Source organism: Leptonychotes weddellii, chromosome 15 (assembly GCF_054177405.1).
Source record: "Leptonychotes weddellii isolate Sample4059 chromosome 15, ASM5417740v2, whole genome shotgun sequence".
In the NCBI taxonomy this organism is placed as follows: Eukaryota; Metazoa; Chordata; class Mammalia; order Carnivora; family Phocidae; genus Leptonychotes; species Leptonychotes weddellii.
Genome location: NC_138383.1, coordinates 17,965,797 through 17,988,083, shown reverse-complemented (window position 1 = coordinate 17,988,083; position 22,287 = coordinate 17,965,797). Strand labels below are relative to the sequence as shown.

The 22,287-nt window shown below is 48.8% G+C and overlaps 3 protein-coding genes across 11 annotated transcripts in view; all 3 read right to left on the bottom strand.

Annotated features, from left to right (window-relative positions):
* STAT3 (signal transducer and activator of transcription 3) overlaps positions 1–696 on the bottom strand; it is a 69,086-nt gene extending 68,390 nt beyond the window's left edge. For all 8 annotated transcript variants that reach the window (XM_081804978.1, XM_081804982.1, XM_081804980.1 and 5 more), the window contains exon 1: positions 458–696. The gene's annotated coding sequence lies outside the window, so the exon portion shown is untranslated. The remainder of the gene's footprint in view (positions 1–457) is intronic.
* PSMC3IP (PSMC3 interacting protein) overlaps positions 1–22,287 on the bottom strand; it is a 180,226-nt gene that overhangs the window by 44,924 nt on the left and 113,015 nt on the right. The window lies entirely within an intron of this gene.
* CAVIN1 (caveolae associated protein 1) overlaps positions 12,429–22,287 on the bottom strand; it is a 14,296-nt gene continuing 4,437 nt past the window's right edge. Inside the window, exon 2 of one of the 2 annotated variants that reach the window (XM_006750711.3) lies at positions 12,429–14,883. In XM_006750711.3, coding sequence (XP_006750774.1) covers positions 14,182–14,883 — 702 coding nt within the window. In that variant the 3' untranslated portion in view covers positions 12,429–14,181. Of the gene's footprint in view, positions 14,884–18,495; positions 19,866–22,287 lie in introns of those variants that run through there. The other variant, XM_081804975.1, reaches the window with a different exon arrangement.

Sequence of the window (22,287 nt, the reverse complement as noted above, 5' to 3'; positions counted from 1 at the left end):
CCGCCGGGGAGAGGGGAGAAAGCTCTTTCCAACACCCCCACCTCCCGCCCGTGATCTCTGCCGGCCTGACAGTTGCTCCTGTGGCCGGAACGTCCCCAGAGCCTCTGGGAGCAGGAAGTCGGGGGGCTGTCCCTCACTCCTGCCACCCCCACCCTGGAGTGCCCTCGCCCCACTGTCTTCCCCCTTGAGCCCATTTTCTCTCTTCCTCGGCGTCTGCCCTTTCTCCAAAGAACGAAACTTCCTTCCAGCGCCCCCTGTCCCTTCAGAGGCCCGCTCCTGTCATCCCGGGAGTTGTCCCTTCAGATCGACCCTCGCGTCTCCACGTATTCCCCCCCCGCCCCACTTAAGTTTCCATCCACAACTCCCCCAAACACTGCAGAGGCTCCCGGCCCCTCCCGCGCCCCCCTCCGGATCCCCAGGCCTGGGGGCCGTCGGCCCCACCCTTCACCCCCTTCACCTGTTTCTCGGGCTCAGGCCCGATAGGCCGGGGCTGCGCTTGCGCCGGGGTGCGGGCTGCGGGGCTCCCTCAGGCCGCGGGGCCTCTCCTGGCAGACACCGAGAGAGAGCGCCGAGCAGGGCAGCTCGTCAAGGATCCGGTTCGGGCTCGCTCGCTCTGCGGCGACGTCGGAACCCCAGACTCCCCTCCCCGTCTACGCCGCGGCAGCTCCGGAAACCGCTGAATTACAGCCCCTCCAGCCAATCCCCGCCCAGCCCTAGCCTGGCAGCGACACGCCGCTTCTGCATAATTCATGAAACGGCCAGTTTCCCCGGCCTCCCAGAAGCACTGGTGCATATACAGTACACCCGAAGCCCCACCCACTGGCCAATGAGAAGAGCCTCTGGGTAAAGGGCGGGGCCAACATTAGGCTGGGAACGCCCCAGTTCTGGCTGTTCCTAGCACTTAGTGCTCCTCCCTCCACCACAGCAGAAGAAGAGCCGCGGCCTTGGGCACAGAAACCCGGGGGGAGGGAGGGAAGATTACCGGAATGTCCTGCTGAAAACTCAGCTGAGTTCCTGGCAATGCGTGACGTCAGGACACTTTAAATGCCCCTGATGCGGCTCTCTCCTGCTTGCTCTCCCTTTTCCCAGCCCTTGGCACCACGTGGGGGCGAGTTTGCAAGCCACTTACCACGTGGGAATCAACCAGTTAGATAGTCCCCAGGTATCGCCAGATCCTCAGGGGGCCCAACGCCAGAATTGGGTTTCTGGGGACAGCAAAAAGAACATGGGTGACTCCCGCCTGCTTTGAACTTCAGTTTCTGCGTGAGTCGGGACACACACACCCGGAAACATGACGTGGAAATAGAGTAATTACTAGAGTGCGTGGGGAGAGGATAGTGGATTTAACCCTGTCCTCCGTTCCGTCGCTTCAAGCATCAAACGCCAACGGCTCTCGCACATTGGCGGGTTCACAAGAAGGCAGACGGCAGCGCATGTGAAGATTGACACATATACACATTATTTTTATAAGTCTGAGCTGAAATACTTGAAATTGCCTGCCTTTTTCTTCTTCGTCTAGTCTACTTCGATTCCAAGTTTCACTGCATTGAAGCCAGTAGTTTATAGGAAATGTAGACATTTTACCTTACAAAATAGGGGATGTACCTTGCATAATGGAATGGTGTGTGTGTGTGTGTGTTTGCTCACGCGCTGACACTATCAGGGTTTTTAAAAATAACAGCTAGTAATATTTGTGTTTATTGTGTTTAATACAAAGAGGTATAAGGATGAAATCTAAACAGGGCGCTTATGGCACCATCCAGATAACCCCGATGAGTTTTTTTTTTCTTTTCTTTTCTATTTAAGATTTTATTTGACAGAGAGAGAGAGCAAAAGCAGGGGGAGCGGCAGGCAGAGGGAAAGGGAGAAAGAGAAGCAGGCTCCCTTTGGGGCTTGATCCCAGGACCCTGGGATCATGACCCAAGCCAAAAGCAGACGCTTAACTGACTGAGCCACCCAGGTGCCCCTGATGAGTTTTTTTCAATGAAACTTTTCATTTCATGGTTCAATGAAACATGTCCTTGTTTCGAAAAATGAAGTAGTTTAGAAAAGTCAAAAATTAAAAATGAACATCTGTCGCCTTCTGGTGAGAAATTTCTCAATTTCTGGTGAGAAACTCAATGACTCTTAACCTTTGGGGGATGAAGGGGGGTTGTCACAGATGCTTCTGAGAGTCGGCTAGAGACTGTGGATTCTGGCCCAAGAAATTTACAGCATGACTTTTACTCACAAATTCTGATGGTTCCCCAAATACCTGAAGCCCAGCCAAAGACTCCAGATTTGGATCTTAAATCCAAGTGAGAGGTGAAAGCATCTATAGCACAACTGTTAAAGTCACTGGTGGTGGAACTGAGTTTCCCATTGCCCTCCTGTAGACCCAGCCCAGTCCTAGTGTGGAAATTACTGTATTTATCTGGTGTGTGTGTGTGTGTGTGTGTGTGTGTGTGTGTTTATCTTCACCCCAGAACAGTAGAACAGATACCCTTACCTTCCATCTCACCTAAACGCTGCTTTAGCTGTGCTAGTCCATGCAATTGACCGCCTCCCTAATAACATAAGTTCTGATATTTGTTTTGTTATTTACTGCTTACAAAGCACTTACTCATTACCTCTTTTCTTTTTCACAATAATTATATGTAGCCGATAGAAGCCATATTATTTACCAATAGAAAACTAAGGCTAAAATAGTGTGACACTCTCTGGGGCGCCTGGGTGGCTCCATTGGGTAAGCGACTGCCTTCAGCTGAGGTCATGATCCCTGGGTCCTGGGATCGAGTCCCACATTGGGGTCCCCCTGCTCTGCGGGGAGCCTGCTTCTCCCTCTCCCTCTGCCTGCCACTCCCCCTGCTTGTGCTCTCTGTGTCAAATGAATAAATAAAATCTTAAAAAAAAATAAGTGTCTTGAGAGTGTGACACTCTCAAGATCATGGAGATACTCAGCGGTATACCAGGTGGGTTTAGAGCCAGGTTTTTGGACTCCCCGTCCCATAGCTTTGTTCCATCCACTCAAACCCCGCCCTCCTCCCTTGACTCCTCAGCAGATGGCCATTATTTCCCTCACTGCCCTCCCCCACATGCACACATAAAATATTCCCCTGAGCCTATCTGTTCCACCTATAAAACCTCTCTCCAGCCTCACTACTGGCCTTTCTCCACACTCTACCGAATCCCCCCAGCTTACAGATGGCTTACAGTTTCTCCCACATAAGCCAATGCTTTGACCTGAACTCTGTTTTCCAGCCTCCTTCCCTTCATACCATACACCTTAAACTCCCACATTGAATTTATCACCTTCAGCCAAACATGTCAACACCTTCTCTTTATGCCTTTGCAGATCTTCTTCCCTCCGCCTGGAATGCCTTCTCTTTCTTCATTCTCAGCCAGAAAACTCTTACTCATTCTTCAAAACCCAGTCCAACATTACCTCCTCAGGGCTTTTCCAAAATTCTTCCCGGCAAAGTTAATCTCCTGCCAGACTCCTTTAGCAGCTTGTTTCCCCATCCAGTATAGCACTCTTTACCTTGGACTGCAATGTCTCCATTAATTAGTCTACTTCCTGATAAATGAAATTAATAGTTAACACGTATTAAGTAATTACCATGCTCCAGGAATTGTGCTAAGCTTTTTACCCTGATTATCTCATTTGATCCTCACCAATACCCAGTGAGATAGGTACTATCATAATTCTCATTTTCAACTGAGAAAATTATGGTTGAGAAAGTGAAAGATGGGTCCAAGTTCCCACAACTGGAAACTATAGACAAACCCAGAATGAGAATCAGGTCTGGCTAACTCTGAAGCCTGGACTCTGCCTGCATGCTTAAAACACATCCCAGGGGTGCCTGGCTGGCTCTGTCGGTGGAGTATATGCCTCTTGATCTTGGAGTCATGGGTTCAAACCCCACGCTGGGTGTAGAGATTACTTAAAAATATATATATACAGGGGCGCCTGGGTGGCTCAGTCGTTAAGCGTCTGCCTTCGGCTCAGGTCATGATCCCAGGGTCCTGGGATCGAGCCCCGCATCAGGGTCCTTCTCCGTGGGAAGCCTGCTTCTCCCTCTCCCACTCCCCCTGCTTGTGTTCCCTCTCTGGCTGTGTCTCTCTCTGTCAAATAAATAAATAAAATCTTTAAAATATATATATGCATATATATTATTTTATATATGATACATATAAGATATATTATATTTATATATTATATATTATTATATATAATATGAATATATATTTATATTTTTATACATATAATCCTGTAGGAATATAGCTGTAGGTTCCTGGAAGGTTGAACCCCTTCGTGCTCATTTTCATAATTCCAGCATATAGCATCCATCCCAGAACTCACTTGAGCATGAGTTAAATATTGATAAACATATATTGAGTAATCATATTAGAAATAGCTAACGTGGAGTGTTTACTATGAACTAGCCACTGCTCTGAGCATATATATATATAAAACCCAGCTATTAACTCACTTAATCCTTACAATGACCCCATGAGGAAGATACTGTGATTTTACAGATGAAGAATAAGAGGCTTACCCTAGGTTAAGTGACTTACCTAAGAACACAGAGTTGGTAAATGGCAGATCCAGGATTAAAATCCCAGTACGTCTAACTCAAGAGCCTGAATGGCTGCTCTTCTTTGACTATATCCCCAGGCTTAATTTTCCTCTTGGATTCCCCAGGAAGAGTCTAAAAGAGGGGAAAGATGAGGGCGCCTGGGTGGCTCAGTCAGTTAAGCGACTGCCTTCGGCTCAGGTCATGATCCTGGAGTCCCGGGATCGAGTCCCGCATCGGGCTCCCTGCTTGGCGGGGAGCCTGCTTCTGCCTCTGACCCTCCCCCCTCTCATGTACTCTCTCTCATTCTCTCTCTCAAATGGGTAAATAAAATCTTTAAAAAAAAAAAAAAGAGGGGAAAGATGAGGTGCCCACCCTCTACCCATCAAGTGAATAAAGAGTCCATCCCATTCAGGCCTGTAGTGGTTTATAAACATGTCTGCAAATTCTTTGATACTTCTCCCATTTAAAGGTAGAGTCTGATTCCACTCCCTCGGTAACTCACTTTTAATAAATAGAATACAGCGGAAATGATGCTGTATGACTTCTGAGATGAGGCCATAAAACACGATACAGCTTCCACATGACTTTCCCTTGGGACACTCACCCTTAGAACTGTTTGAAGAAGCCCAAGCTATATGTAGAGGCTCCATGTATGTGTTCTGGCCAACAGTCCAGCTAAGGCTCAGCTGACAGCAAGCGTCAACTTGAGTGGAGCCAGCCCCCAGATGGATCCAGCCCCCAGCTTTCAAGCCACCCCAACAGAGGCCAAGTGAAGCAGAGGTGAATCATTTTTGCTGAGCCTTACACAGATTACAAATTCAAGAGCAAAATAAATGTTGTCATTGTCTTAAACCAGTTTTGGGGTGGTTTGTTACATGGTAATAAGTAAGTAGGATAAGTTTCCATTTATCATTTCAGACAGACTCAGGAACTATAAGCTAGATCAGGAACTGAGACTGATCAGACTTTGTAAGGTTCTAGAAACTTTATTTACTCTCTCTTCCCTGGAGAAATTAGCAGTTAAACTCTAAATCAAGAAGACTTGGCAAAGAAGAGATGTGGAGAAGAATCTTGGGGGTGACAAATGGGTGATGAGTCACTGTGGTGACCAAAGGGAGCAAGGGGCAACTTGTGTGTGTGATGGGACCCCTGTGGGGCTCAGCGACAGAAAGGCTTGCCAGGACTGCCCAACTTCCCCCTCACTAAAATAATAAAAAAGAGCATCTCTCCTTCCTCCTGTCTGAAGAACAGTCCTCCCTCCTCAATATTTTTAAGGCAAAGCTCTTTTCCTATGCTGCTTAAAACATCATTCATGCCATGTCATTCTGTCCCTTCCATGGCTGTCCATGCAGCTTAGGATAAAACAATTCTCCTTTTTCTTATCCCTGCCAAGGCCCTGCCTATCCCACCAACCTCCCTCCTGCCCACTAAATTCCAGCTAGTCCGTTTTCCACCTCGGGGCCTTTGCACAGGCCATTCTTTTTCCTTCTCCAAATTTGGCACATGCTAGTTCCTTCTCACCCTACTGGTCTCACCTGCTCAGAGAGGCAGGTGTAACTGTGTTGTGTAACTACCCCCACCGACAGTTGCTCCCAGCATGTTAATCACTATATTCATGTGCTGTTTCCTGTGAACTCTTATCATTCTCATTTTATTTATCTGTATAAAGTTTCTTATCTGTCAGTTCCAGGAAAATGAATCTTACCTGTTTGCTGCTCCCTTGTCTCCCCGGTGCTGGGCATATTGTAGGTGCTCATTAAATGCTTAGTGAATGAGTGGAAGTGCTCTTGGTCCCATACTTGCCCTCTCTGAGTTATCAATTCTCCTCTCCTTCCTGACCTTCTCTACTTATTCTTCTCTTCTGTCTCTGAAGATATTCCTTCTTTCCTATCTTGACCCTCAAGTTACCCCCCCTCCCATCAGTCCCCCATGTCCTTACCCCCACTTGTTCTACCAAGGTAGCTTCTGTCCTTTTTCTCCATAGGACAGTGCTCTTGAAGGCCATCAGGGATCTCCTCCTCATCAAAGCTAATGTCTTCTTCTCATCATTTTATTTAACGTTGCTGTAGAATGTGGTACTGTCAATCATCTCCCCTCTTGTCTCTTAGACATTCTTTCTTCCCTTGACCATTGCAGCGGTCAATAGAAGCCATTGCATTAACTACAAAGCTGATGGAGCTGAAGTGAGACACATAGGGATTGAATCCTGGCTTTGACACAGAATGAACTGCGCAGCCCTGGCCAAGTTCCTTACCCTCTCTGAGCCTCAGCACCCACATCTTCGAATGGAGTACATAATTCTGACTTTGATTAGTTTACTTTAAAATGTCTTTGATCAGAAGATAATCTCAAGTTAACTGTGAAGCATGGCTGATAAAAGCCAGATCCTGGCAGGGTCCACAGCTCGGCCACCACACCTGTGCAGCAATGTGACCCTGGGCCAGTTGCGTGACGTCTCTGAGCCTCAGTTTCCTCCTCAATGAAACAGGAACTATGAGAGCACCTCCCTCATAGGTTGTTGTGAAGATTAGACAAGATAACCTGCCAAGCATTCAATGCAGCATCTGGCTCACGACAACCCCTCAATAGATGTTAGCTATCATTATCTTATGCAATTTTTTTTTAAATTGCAAAATCGGGGACACTTGTTGGAAGGAAACCGAGATTTCTCCCAAATTCCAATAAAGAGTTGAACAACCACACCTTGGGAAGGGCAATTTCAGGAACCTCACCAGAGGGAGTCTTTGTAGAACATCTCATTTGAGCTATGCCTATCCTTTGTTATGACTCGAAGCTGTTGCTGAAAAATGTTCAGGCTCTGTGGCTGTGAGCTCAAAATTCTGAATTGCAGGCAGAGAGGATTTCATTGGCCCAGAAAGGACCAGATCTCCATCCTTGACAAGGCAGCTGTGGACAGGGGCAGGGGTCATGGTCACCCAGCGGAGACACAGCCCTGGAGGGAAAGGGCAGGGGCTTTTCTGAGCAAAGAGACATCCAATACTGATCAGAATTACCTGAGATAATGTTTATGAAAGTACCCTGCACCCAGCAGGATGTCCTTCCCCCTCTCTGACCATCCATGACCCACTTTGCTGCTCCCCTCTTCCAATCCCTACAACCTCCTAAAGGTGGGCACTCCTGCCTTTAATTCTAAATTCCATCCTCTTCTCCCCCTGATTCTCTCCCTTGGCAAACTCATCTATTCCTAGCACTTCAAGGACCACCTCTCTTCTGACAACTCTTTCATGCTGAGTCTTATTAGGTGCAGATAAATTACTTTCTCTCCTGGGTCCGCAGCAGCTTCCTCTGTAAAATGACTCCATCTGTTGCCTCATCTATAAAACAAAACCCTTTTTAGTTCCAACATTCCATAGTTCTATTAACTGTTCCTCGATCATGCCTTCAGCTTTCCTGCCTCTGCCTTTCTGCACACTGTTCCCCCCCTTTTTTTTTTAACGATTTTATTTATTTGACAGAGAGAACACAAGCAGAGGGAGAGAGGGAGAAGCAGGCTTCCTGCTGAGCAAGGAGCCCGATGTGGGACTCAATCCCAGGACCCTGGGATCATGACCTGAGCTGAAGGCAGACGCTTAGTGACTGAGCCACCCACTCTTTTATTCTCTTCTCTCTTACTCACTTCTAACCCTTTTCAAAACTGCTCTGGCAACTCTCCCTTCAACTGCCCCAAAGGAAAAATTCTCCTCCTTCCACACCCAGGCCCTCTTTATGAAAAATCTGGGCTGACAATGATAGGATTTGCTTTTTTTTTTTTTTAAGATTTTATTTATTTATTTAATTGACAGAGAGAGAGAGGGAGAGAGAGAGAGGGAACACAAGCAGGGGGAGTGGGAGAGGGAGAAGCAGGCTTCCCGCGGAGCAGGGAGCCCGATGCGGGGCTCGATCCCAGGACCCTGGGATCATGACCTGAGCCGAAGGCAGCTGCTTAACCGACTGAGCCACCCAGGCGTCCCCTGAACACTGTTCCCTTTGCCTGGAGAACTTTCCCTGTCCCACAGCACTGCTTTCATTCAATTACCTTTATTGAGTACCTACCATGTTAATAGATACCTCTTGGGTCCTGCCTGGCTCTCAACAAATCCTTCTTTCCTGGGAATTGCTCTTCTCCCCACTCTGCAATCATACACTGGAATGGGTCCTTTCAGCCACATCTGTATTACATGATCCTGTCCTCCTGGCCATAGATTATTAAATCCAGGGTGAACACTGATGTTAACTGCCTTAATCAGATTCTCTATACCAGGAATCTGGAATTGGAAACTGAGAGGCACAGAGCCTGGGAGCCCTTAGAGCTGAGTTCCATTAATGTCAGCATGTTAGAGAGGGCTATCCATCAACTCCCTCTCAGAAGTCCCTGGAGATCCCCTGGTTCCTTTCTTCCTGCCTTAGCTGTTCAGTGATTCCTTGGAGTCTGTGGGATATCTTGGCAGCCTTCCAATGTAAGTTCCTTTTTCCCTTTATGGCCAACATCTTTTTCTTATATTTCCAACTAAATAAGCATTAACCACTGCAATATTTGAGACACCATTAGGCTCTGGTGACACAAAAAGCATGTAAAATGCTATCTCAGCCCTCCAGCAACATCTATTTGAAATCCTACCCAGGTTTAGGAGTGCATCTTAGAAGCCCCCTTCCTCCTATAAATGTCCCCGTATTCCCCAAGCAGGATTAATCCCTCTCCAGTGTACTGCCTTTGCATTTCACTTTACCTCCCTTACAGTCAACTCTTTCAGCTCTTTTGTACATCTGCTTTTCCCACTAATTGCAAACCCTTTCCAAATCAAGAGCTAGATAGGTTGTCTTTTTAGTCTCTTGGCTTCCAGCACAGTATCATAAACAGATCATTGGGAAAGAACATCTGTTGTTTTGTCTGCTCATCATCCTCTCCTCTTTCTGTTGACAACTCAATTTTCGTTCAGGAAATCAGCCTTCCTTCACTCTCTATTCTATGGTTCTAGAAGTGGTACATATCCTAGATGTGGTCAGAGGCACAGTGATTCAGATTCATGACCTGTCAAGGCCAATGGACATCATATCTGTGATTCTGGCTGGAAGGATTTGGAAAGAAACCCTCTTAACTGGAGTTGTTTAGCTGTTAAACCATAAGCCTATAGTTATTGATGGTCATCTTTGCCAATGCATGGGGGAAAATCTGATTATTAATCAAACAAACACAATGGAAAAGAGAAAATAGGAGGAGAGATAAACTCCCAATAATATTACATCAGAATGTGCATCCAGACACCCTTGGACCTATTACCAGGAACTTTTTTGATTACAGAAATTCCCTCTGTATTTGTTTTCAGCTTCTTTTTTCTTTATTCACTTTTTAAGATTTATTTATTTATTTTAGAGAGAGACAGAGAGAGAGAGGAGAGAGAGCACGCATGCACACAAGTGAGGGGAGGGGCAGAAGGAGAGAATCTCAAGCAGACTCGCCGCTGAGTGTGCCACAGGACTCAATCCCATCACCAATGAGATCATGACCTGAGCCAAAATCACGAGTTGGATGTTTAACCAACTGAGCCATCCAGGCGCCCCTATTTATTTATTTATTTTTTTAAGTAATCTCTATAACCAATGTGGGGCTTGAACTCACAACCCTGAGATCAAGCCGTGCTCTACCGACTGAGCCAGCCCAGGCACCCTGATTGTCATTTTGTTTTGTTTCTGACGAAACCAGTTTGAGGTGAGTTTATGACACAATAGAGTCTTGTCATTCACTCATTCATTCATTCATTCAACAAGTGTTTATTGACATAAAGTTCTATGGGAGCCCTGAGAAGGGAATGGATAGTATGACTGGGGTAAAGCTGGGGAAAAGATTGGTTTAAGAGGGGAGGTGGAGAGGAGAGGCCATTCCATAGAGAGAGAGCAGCCTGAGCAAAGGTCCACAAGCTTGAAAACGTGTGGTCCATTTCTGGCCAGCAAACTCTGCAAAGAGCATGTTAAAGAACAGGTAAGAACTGGGGTAGGACCAGACTCTTAAGGGATCTTGTCAGCCATGTCACTAAGTTTAACCCTTTGGTCAAAGGAAGGCATTTAAACTGTAAGGTATGTTTTCTTTAAAAAATATCTGTATCACTAGATCTTCTATCTCTATCTGGCAATAATGTGGGGAGTGGATTGGAAAGAGAATCTAAAGTCCGTTCAAATACTCGGGGTGGGAGCAGATGAGGGTCTGGACCAGTCTGAGACTGGCTGCGGCTTCTGACCCCAACAGAAAGTTACCTCTTAGAGCTTTGGAGGTACCACTTAAAGACCTGATAAACTCAATCTGAGGCTGTAGGGGAACTTCCTTAGATCCCAGGTCACATTTGATGGGATCCTTTGAGAAGATAATACCCCTAGTTTATTGTCATGGAAATAATGTTAATGATGGGTGGGCAAGTTCAGGACTAGTTTGTGGAAAAGATGCTTTGTAGCTGTGGGACCTTGGAACGCCATCAAATCCTATTGGTAGGCAGCTGACTATCTCATCAGAGCCTGAGCTCTCCTCTCCTCAGCAGCAAGGGAAGAGGAAAAGGAGTAATTTCTGATTCTGGGGAAGCTGTGGCCCCGCACTTAGATGTAAAGAAGGAATGCCATGGAGCAGGGACCAGCAGAAATGTGGCTGTTCAGAGAATTAGGACTGTTCTTAAAAAAGTGGTGCCCAGAATAAAACTGGGTAGGGAAGGCACAGCAAAATCATTGTGCTGGTATTGAAAATGTGGTGGACCAGTGAGGGGCATGGCTTGTAGAAGGAAAGGGGTGTGTGTATGTCAGGTGTCTTTTGTGGATAAGAGAAGTAAATGATGGCCTGGTGTCCCAGGACTTTTCCTGGTTTCCGTTGGCCTTGTTACTCCACAGTTGGGGTCCTGACATCATTCCCTGCTTCTCACAGCTGTACATCCGGATCCCAGAGGAAGAAGGATCCTCTCTTGGCAGGAGGGAAGTTTCCTGGCTCCCAGGCTCTGAATTTTCAGCATCAGTTTTCATTTCTTTTGGTGGGAAGCCAACCCATTCTGGGAGATTTAGAACTCCAGACTGCTGTGCTTGTTGCTGGTGGCAAGGGAGTTGAAGGGGAATGCATGGCTCATGAGGAAGGACTCAGCTTGTTTGAGTCATGGCAGAAGGCTGGCATGGAGCCCCAGAAATGACACTATTTTCATTAGGGTGATTCTGATATCCAGGCAGAACCCACATGATGACTTGAGTCCATTGCTCTAGGAAATCCATAGCTTGTGGACAGTCGGGCAGGCTGCTTGCTCATTGGGAAAAGAAGCTGCACAGACAACTAAATATATGCCCATACCAGGATTGTGGGGAAAATTAACCATGCTGCGTGGCTATGACTGGCACATATGACATGCACCAGAATCCTTTACGATATTTAGCTCTCTGAATCAGGGTCTCTGACTTTTCCCCTCCCCAGACTGCCTCCTCTGGGCCTGATTCTGATTCAGAAGTGCAGATTTGGAGGAAGCTCAAAAGAGAAAGTTCCAGAGGGAAGTTCCAAACCTCCAGATTTGGAGGCGTAAACAGTGTGTCTGGAGGGCTAATGCCCTGACAGCAGGGAAGTGATCTAGACAGTAGAGGGTTATAGATTCTTAACAGTTAGACTGTGGAGCCAGGCTGCCTGGCTCAGAATCCCAGCTCTGCCACTTACTGAGTACTTGACTTTAGACAAGTCACTCTGTGTTTCTTCACCTCTAAAATAGGGGTGATAATAACACCCCACTCCCACTCCTCACCCCGGCACATGAGGCAGGTTTAAACCAAAGTCTTCTCCCTCTTTCCCACCCTGGTTCTCTCCTGCCCTCTGTAACTCAGCCTATGTAACTGCCTTTGGAGGACATAATCCAGCACAGATTCTTTTAGAAAAGCAGGTTTATTGGTCGGGCTGCTCACCAGGACACAGCAACATGACAGGCTCCCAGGAGCGCACAGGAAACTGTATCTGCCCACAACTCAGGCCCCTTCAGCCCATCAGCACCAAGGGACCTTGTCCCACAATCCCCATCCTCCCTCAGCTGAAGTGTCTCCAACCATTCAGAAGAGAGAAGGAACCAAGAAAAGGAGGGGGGAGAAGCAAAGCTTTGTATTATAAAAAAGTGTTCGTGTCCCCAGGCTCCCTCCCTCCACCCCTTAATTAGCTGCAACTCTAAAAAGCAAAGCAGGGAAGATATGGCAGAGGAGGTGGGGGAGGAGGAGGAGGCCTTCAGTCCTCCTCTTTGGGCTGTGCTTGAAGGGGAAGGGAGTTGTCTTTGCTTCCGACAAGCCGCCTTTACTGGAGAGGAACATGGGGGGCTGAAGTGTCCTGAGGAGAACCTGTCAGTGGACAGCAGGATTGGAAGTAGCATCCCTGTCATCCCCAACGATTCAGGAGAGGAACCCACAAGGGCAAGGAGGTCTCGGCAAGTTTTGCAGCTTTATGATACTAGCTCTAGAAAAGGATCTTGAGAAGAAACTACCAGGAGTGGGCCAAGGCCGGGTTGCTCCATATACTCTCGCCATCTCTCCTCCAGCACTCAGCATGGTGGCCTGGCCATTAGCACCTTGCTGTCTTTCCAGTCGGCCTCCCTCCTACCTCCCAGCCCTCTGCAGTCTGGTGCTGCCCCCTTCTGGACCCCTCATTTTCTGGACTTAAGAAATGGGCTGCCACAAGGGGCACCATTCAGATCTCAGTTAAGGGGTAGGGCGAGGCTTACCTTTCTCTTCTCTTTGGATCATCGCTTTCTCACTGTCCTCCCTCCTTATTCTGAAAATTGTCCTGCTGTCCTCTGAGGACCCCACTAAGACGGGATTCTTGTCCTGTGTTTCTCATGCTGCTTAGAATTCTCCTCTTTTCACTCATTTCCACTTTCTACTACTTCCCATTCTCCTTCCCAAAGCCATAGCCATATGCTGCTGTTGCAGATGCATAAACATGTTAAGTGTTCCCTACACCACCTGCTCCTTCCCCAGGGCTCTGCTTGGCTACAGCCTTCCTTGTTGAGACCATTTACAGATACAATCCGTGCTAGACTCTCATTCCAGGGTCACGGCTCACTCTGCCCTCTTCCCCCAACTGCCCCAGTTCTCCCAAAAGTTGCTTTCAAGTTCTTCCAGTATGGGGCCTCACGTGTGGGCAAGGGTCCCCTTCAGGATTACCTCTTTCCTTTTATGGTAATTTTGGCTTTGAAGCCTCTAGGGACCAGGATGAGAAAGAAGAGCTCAGTGAACAGGAATGACAGCAGCTGGGTACGAGTGTGAGGTGGAGGTTGGGGGGAAGGCAGCCTACCCCAAAGTGGGGTGGGGCAACCATGGAAATGACAGCAATTTCCTTTAAGATCCCTGACTTGGACGACCAGGACACGGATCACTCCCCCTCTCCATTCCCACCCAGACTATGCCCAAATTGGGGCTATCCATGGTGGAGGCTGCCTCCCCCTCCCATTTTAACAGCTGTAAGACTTGGAGGGGTGCTCCTTGAGGGGCGGTGTTGTCAATTTAGAAACATCTCAGCCTGCGTGGGGCCGAGAGAGAATGCGAAAGAGAAAGTTCCAGAGGGAAGGGCATGGGGAGGGGGCAGGGAGAGGCGGGGCAGGGTGGCGCGGCCTCCCGGGCAGAGCCCCGCATCCGCTCAGTCGCTGTCGCTCTTGTCCACCAGCACGGCATCCGACTCCTCAGTGATCTCCAGCAGCGTGTGCACGTCGGGGCTGCTCCCGCGCAGCAGGTCGGCCGCCTCGCCGCGCTCCGCACCGCCCTCGTCGTCGTCGGCGCCCACCTCCACCATCTCGGTGGCCTTCAGCACCTCCACCTCGCCCTCGCGGATCTTCTTGACGTGGAAGGTGAAGGGCGGCACCTTGTAGACCGCCGTCTTGGAGCGCGCGTAGACCACGTGGTCGGGCGTGAAGGACTTGCGCAGCTTGTCTCGCGAGGTCTTGAGCTTCTCGCGCCGCTCGGCGGGGACGAGGCGCGTGCCCAGCTTGTTCATGCGCTTCTCGAGCGTGTGCCGCGTCTTCTCCAGGTTCTCTTTAGTCTTGAGGCGGGTCTTCTCCAGGTTTTCGCGGGTGCGCACCTTGGTCTTCTCCATCTTCTCCTTGGAGAAGGCCTTCTTGAAGTCGTCCACGCGCCGCAGGCCGCTGCGCTTGATGCGCTCGGCGCGCGACTCCTCGATGACCTCCTCCACCTCCACCGCCTCGTCGGACGACAGCTCGAGCGCGGCCGCGTCCTCCTCCGGCCGCTCACCCTCGCCCAGCTCGTCGCCCTCCTTCTCGGGCAGCGCCTCCGCCTCTTTCAGCGACTTGCCGATGCTCACTTTGGCCGGCAGTTTCACTTCGTCCTGAAGGGAGAGCAGAGCGCAGAGGTAAGGGGCAGAGCGGAGGGCTGGGCGGGGACACTGGGCGAACCCGCGGCAGGATGGTGGTGATTCTGGGGAGTGCGTGGTAGCCGTGACATCCGCCCGACTCCTTCGTCGGTGTGTCCCCAGAGCCTTGGCACTGAGCTGGGCACCGCGTGGGAGCCCAATAAATATGTGTTGAATGAATGGTAACTATACAAACAGGGCGAGGAGGGAACCGAGCTTCCGGTGGAAGACTGGCGTGTAGAGCCATTGCGCTTGGACTAAATATCTCTGCAGACCCCAAACCTGTCCTATATCTACATCCATATGTCTTACATTAAACTACTCCTTACCCCTTGCGTCGCAGGGAACACAATTTAACTTTGGAAATGGGCAGAGCGCCCTCTGGTGCACTAAATCACACGCTGCTCTAGCCAGGCCAAAATGCAAAGGGGTTTGGGAAGCCGTTGAAGGGTGGGGGTAGGGGAGTGAGCTCACAGCTAGTGTCAGGCGACCCCAGGTAGGGTAGCTTGAAGGCAAGATAAAGGGAGTGCGTTTCCCAGACTTCTAATCATTTCAGAACCAGTCTTAGGGAAGGAGAGCTGTGCTGAGCCCATGCTCCCCACCCTTGACCTTATACTGATTTGTTCCAGCAGTGGTCATTCCCCCCCACGTAGAAACTGAGAGAGGAAAGAGGAAGAAGCTGGCTGGCAGCCAAGAGTATGTTTTCTCCCCAACATGGACATTTATTCTGGGTCTGACTTCCCAGCCTTGGAATGGAAGGGAGGGATTACTTTTTCCATTGTTTTTTTTTTTCACCCAGACCGGAGCTTAAGGGGCCAGGAATCGGGTAGTGGTCCCAGATTCCCTGAGATCTGGAGCTCTGAGCCAGTTCCCTCTTCCCCTGGGAGTACCTAGCACCAGCACTGTTTTCCATTCTGGGAAGATTTTCTAAGATCCTGACTCTGGGCCAACATTTCAGAATCTCAGGATCACCCCCCACAAGAAGGTAGGGGAGGCTGAGCACAGAAAGGGAAAGGGGGCACATCCAAGAACATAAACATAAACCCAGATCTCTGGTCCAGACTCTCTCTAGGGACTTCAGATGAAGGAATGAGCGATAGTAGTTTTTCAAAGGGTTTTCTGAAGATTGTTTCCCAGAATTGTAAAAAAAAAAAAAAAGTCCCATCTGAGAAAAATGAGGCAACATGAGTTGACCCCTCTCATAAACACACACACACACATTGTCCACTTGGTATCTCAGCACCACCTGCTCCAGAAATTCCTCCCCCAGCCCCCAACCTCTTTCCTCTTCTCTCCCATCCACATCCCCCCAGAGTTTCCTGGTTTATACTGAAAACTAGGAACACCCCCTCCCAACTTCCTTCCCTCCCTGTCAATAGCATTAGCAAGGACAAAGACAGAATGCTGGCTCCACCTCTTCTCCCAAACTGGGCACCAGCGCTGCTGGGCATCAAGCCACCTCAAGCTCTCATTATTCAACTACACCTCCCAGCAGGCAAGGTGATCTGGGCTCAGGGCATGCTGGGACTTGTAGTCTCCACCTGCCATAGCTGGCTTAGTACTGTCATCTTTTTTTTTTTTTTAAGATTTTATTTATTTTACAGAGAGAGACACAGCAAGAGAGGGAACACAAGCAGGGGGAGAGGGAGAGGCAGGCCTCTCGTGGAGCAGAGAGCCCGATGCGGGGCTCGATCCCAGGACCCTGGGACCATGACCTGAGCTGAAGACAGACGCTTAACGACTGAGCCACCCAGGGGCCCCTAGTACTATCATTCTGTCCATCCTTCTGCTTCTTATCACTCACAGAGGAGTTGAAGGGGTTGTTTTCTTTGTTCTGAGTGTAAGAGGGTCCCAACCTCTCTTAACATTCCTTCTTATTTCCAGTTGTACCCTTTGGGTTTCCTTTTTACAGTCACTTCTTTCTGCCTGCTACTCAAGTCCTCTCTTTTACACACCATTTTAGGACTCTTCATGATTTAAACTCTCTGCTGCTTCTTCATCCCTCTCCGCCCAGAATTTACCTGCAGCCCCAGTATCAAAAAAATTTCAGCTCTGATCTCCTTCACAGCCTCTCTGACTATAACCCCACATGTGCTCCACCAAAGGGTAGTGGAGAACCCCTCCTTTCACTAAACTTAGACAATGTGGATGGGCTAGGGAAGGATTAGGGTGATGGGCGGGGAATAGTCAGGAAACAGTCCCAGCTGCTGGAAAACAAATCAACATTGTCTCCCTGCCCCACCCCCAGCAACCCTGATACCCCCCTTCCACTCCCAGCCCTGCCCCACCCCACCCCCTAAAGGCTGAGCTGACTCGTTTTCCTGGCCTCTGGCTTCCTAGATTAAAAGTGTTTGCCAGCTGAGCTTGGAAGTGAACAGGGCTAGGGACAGAGTTGCATACCTCTTGTAGCCAATCCCATCTTCCTAATTCCTGATGAAAGTTCTCAAATACAACATCAGGGAACAATCCCAGTGAAGGGAGGTTTATTCCTGGATTTGGAGGTGTCTCCCCCAGTCCAGAAAGGCATATGGAACTATATTAACCCCATTCATTGTAGGTTTCCGCCAGAGTGATGGCTTACACCAGAGGAGCTGCCTTGGTGGAAGGTCAGGGGATGGGGGAAGAAATAACTTCACCTAAGTCCCTGGACAATGTCCAGTAGACTGGCTCTGCAGAGGGTATACCACTATGATTTTAGCTTTTTTCCTCCATTAATGGATTTTCTCTTTTCTCCCCCTTTCCAAGCCAGGTTTCCCCTATGACTCATAGGCTTGGAGTGCTGTCTTGGGCCTACCCCATTCACCCTGTTGCTACAACCACCACCAACACAATTCCAAAGCACCTCCCCCCACCCTGGGCACAAAGGCCAAGCACCCTTGTCCCACCCCTACTGCCCTGGCAGAGCTCCTACACCAAAGGAGAGGCCTCAGGGGGTGGCAAGGAGGGAGGGCTCTGCTTGTTCTGTTTTCATGTTTTTATTAAACAAAACCACCACTCCCAACAGGCTTGGTTTCCAGAGTTACCTTTAATGACCAGGTCTGAGCAAAAGCATGCACAGCTTCCCCTGCCCCCCCAACCAAGCACACACAGTTCTCCAACCCAGGAAGGCACCAGTCCAAGATGAGTTTCAGGAGCCCCAGGAAGGCTTCCCGCCCCTTCCACTCCACTGCCCAACCCTGCTGTATAAACTGAAGATCCTCTGGTCTAGGAAGAAGATTTTATTTTATTTTTTATTTTAATTTTTTTTTAAAGATTTTATTTATTTATTTGACAGAGAAATTAGAGAGAGAGCACAGATAGGCAGAGTGGCAGGCAGAGGGAGAAGCTGGCTCTCCGCTGAGCAGAGAGCCTGATGCGGGGCTTGATCCCAGGACCCTGGGATCATGACCTGAGCTGAAGGCAGACGCTTAACCGACTGAGCCATTCAAGTGCCCCTAGGAAGAAGATTTTAATATGATTATAATTTAATCGAGCACCTACTATGTGCCTAGTCCTTGGCCAGGCACTTCACATTTGTCAGGGAGAAGGGAAAATGTCATATGACTCTAAGTAGGAGCCTTTCTTTCCTTTTTTTTTTTTTAAAGTAAGTTCTTTAACAAAGGTGGGGCTCAAACTCATGACCCCGAGATCAGGAGTCACATTGTCTACCGACTGAGGCAGCCAGGCACCCCAGGAGCCTCTCTTGACTTAGAGCTCTGTCGCCAACTACTACCTGAGAATAGCCAGAGAAGACTTTGGAGAGGGCATTCAGAGACCCAGGATCTGCTCAGAGAATATGTTAGAAAAGGGTCCTTGGGGAGAGGAGAAAAGAGGGAAAGTCATAAAAACTCAGGATCATTACTTTAGATTGCCAAGACAAGGGGTGAGAGACAATGAAGGCAGAGGGTCCTTTCTGCTAGAGTAGGATTCTCAACAGGGTTAATGTTGCTCCCAAGAGGGTGGAAATTCTTGAGAGGAGAGGTGATTTTAGATATTGCAATAGTTTGTAGTGCTCAAAGAGTCCCAGTACATACACAGATAGACATAGTATATCTGTAGTATCAAAATTTCATGGAGGAGGGGAAAGTTAGGGGGAAAAAACATCTAAAAGGACTCCTTAGGGGGATGATTATGGAAAAAAAAGAAAAAAGTTGAGGAAACCTTTTTGTGCTATAGGGAAGCCAGAGGATCCAAGCCAGAGCCAGCTAAAATGTCCCCCCTTCTGGCCTCTCTGAGTTGGCAGCTTTTGGGTGCCCCGCCCAAGGCAGGATCTGGCAAACATAAGGGATCCCTTTGCAAAACATTTTCTAAAAAAAAATGGAAAAAATAAGTGTAAATGTTTTCTTCAGCTACAGGGAAGGGGTGGACAGGGCACAGAACAGACCCCAGGCCTGGGCCTCATGAGGGCCCTCTCCAAAGAAGCTTTGAGCCAAACTGGCCTGTCCCTGAGGAGGAGTCAGAAGGGGAACGGGAAGGAGACTCAGATGCCATGGCACAGTTTCATGCAGTTTCATGCAGGGCAGCACGGGGTGCAGCTCCAGTATGGAGTTTGGAGCGTCTACTATTAAGACAGAAACCGAGAGGTAGGGGAGGGCCCCGTCCTTTCACCTCCCACCCCATTACACACATCACATTTGCCTGAACTCTGCATAATGCCAGAGTGTTTTCATAATACCCACCACCCACTTGGAAGAGGCCTGCCATCCCGACACTGACCACCACTAAGCAGTGATAGCCCATGCCCACAGCCCTGCGTCACCCAGGAGACCCTAAGCGCCCCCACCGGCCGTCGGCTTCTCTGGGGTGGGCAGAGGCACAGGCTCTGGGTAATAGGGCAGTGTCCTAGGTGTCTGGTCAAAAGGTGGGAGCTCAGGCACTGTCTCAGGCTTCAGATCAAAGGGCTCAGTCTCAGGCAGAAGGTCAAAAGGCACGATCTTGGGTGTGGCCAGGTCAGAGGGTGCTTTCAGCTTCTTCTTGGGCTAAGATGAGGAAAAGGGGTTTACATGGGGCTTGAGATAGGTGCAGATGGGGTTGAGAGAAAGAGGCCTTAGTGGGCATGCAGAATTGGAGTTGGTGAGTAGGGGGAAGGGAGTACGGTATGTATCAGGCTGGAAAGGAACCATATTTTATATGCTTCATCAAGAGGGCCCTGCGGTTGAAAGTGGGACAAACCCAGGCCCAGGCCCATGTTTAATAAACAATTTAAACAGAGCCCCTCTCTTCTTCCCTCTAGAATCTTCCCCACTCCCATCCTTAGCCTCCTGCCTTCTATCCCTACCCAGCCAGTCATGGGATGATACTATTGAGGGCTGGAGGGAATAAGAGGCTTTCAGGGATGGAGAAGGAGCTCTCTAAGAGGTCAGTTATTGACTCTAGCTGGGAAGGCTCTGATGAGTGAAAAAGAAGGCGAGTAGGCCAACAACTCCACTGTCTTCAGAGTCCTATGCGGCTGATCCCATTTCTCATTATTTCCCCGGGGCAGGGTGGGCACTGGGTGCCGCCCCGGATAAGGAGAGGGAGAGGCATGGAAGAGGGACATCCTGGCTGTTTCCCTTTGGCCATGTCCCCACCTCTTGCCCCCCTTGCCACCCCTCCCCACGCCTGGGATATCAGATACCAAGATGCACAGAGAAATCAGGAACAAAAACCAAGCTCTTTTTATGACAGGTGGGCCTGCATCCTGGAAGACCTAGCAGCAGCTCCCATTCTCCCTCCTGAGGGGCTGAGTTGCCACTCTTGCTTTGGACCATCATGAGAAGTCAGGGAGAGGGACAGTTAGGGGCACTACCAGACTCCAGTGACAGCAGTAGTGGGTAAAAGTCTGCAGCCACAAAAACACAAGTAACAGATGCCAGTCTGCCCTGTGGAGTACAAGGAGAAGGGGGGAGTGGCAGGGAGGCCGAGGAGAAAGCCACATGGTCCTCTCATAGCCAGATGCAGAGTCCATGCTAGGGGATACCCATACTGACCAGGGAGCTCTATGCCTTACCTTCTGTACCCCTCCTCTCCCACTGTCACTGGTCCACTGTCATTGGTCATTGCCTCTGCTTCAGTACTAGGAGGCTGAGCAGCTAATGGCCACCAACCTTAGCAACTCTTAGGAATGTTGATTATTACACCCACATGTGTACACACACGCGCACACACACAGCGGCCCGGGTGCCAGAACCATGCAGCTATCTCCCTTAGAGAATGAAGGAGCCAGAACTAACCCTCTGTTGGAATAACCTCCACACTGACTTCTGCTGCAGAGCCTGGGAATGGAAGGAGGAAGTGGGGAGCGGAGAATGTAGCAGAAGAAGGGGTGCACCTGGGTTCTGGCCCCAGCTTTGACCCCCCACTGCCTTGAGTGACAGCAGGCAAGTAACTTCCTCTCTCTGGGCCTCCACTTCCCCAGCTATAGAATGAAGGAGCTGAAGTTGATTATCTCTGAAGCATCTTCCAGCTCAAAAAATCTGTAATGGCAGAATAATGAAATATTCACAATGGTATGCTTCAATGAAATGGAATAAACCACTACTCATCTCTGAGGTTGGTTGCCTAGCAACAATATCCTCTCACTTCTCTCTATCAGTTGCTTACTCTGTGCCATTGCATCCCTTTTTGATTTTGACCTTTACAATAGTCAGACTTTATTTAAAAAAAAAAAAAATCAGAGGGAGGAGTATTATTTCCTTTGGTCTTAGGATTACCCCTAAAAATATCCTCCCTGCTTTGGATCCAGTGACCAGGAAAAACAGCTTTTTGGAGGAAGGATGTGGTAAGCACTCTTTCCATGGCCACTAGGCTTAGGGGATGAGAAGGGCAAGAGCCCCACATTGGAATATTTTGGGGACAAAAGTTTGGAGCTCTAGAACAAGAGAGCCCTGATTTGCCTTGAGTCCAGGAAAGAGCTATATGGGTTAGGTTAGGATTTGGGGAGGAAAAGCCAGCAAGCCCTTATTCCAGCCTTGGTGCCCTCATTTTTATTTTTTTTATTTTTATTTTTTATATGAAACAAATTTATTTTTTATTGTTATGTTAATCACCATACATTACATCATTAGTTTTTGATGTAGTGTTCCATGATTCATTGTTTGTGCATAACACCCAGTGCTCCATGCAGAACGTGCCCTCTTTAATACCCATCATCAGGCTAATCCATCCTCCCACCCCCCTCCCGTCTAGAACCCTCAGTTTGTTTTTCAGAGTCCATCATCTCTCATGGTTCGTCTCCCCGTCCGATTTCCCCCCCTTCATTCTTCCCCTCCTACTATCATCTTTTTTTTTTCTTAACATATATTGCATTATTTGTTTCAGAGGTACAGATCTGTGATTCAACAGTCTTACACAATTCACAGCTCTCACCATAGCACATACCCTCCCCAATGTCCATCACCCAGCCACCCCATCCCTCCCACC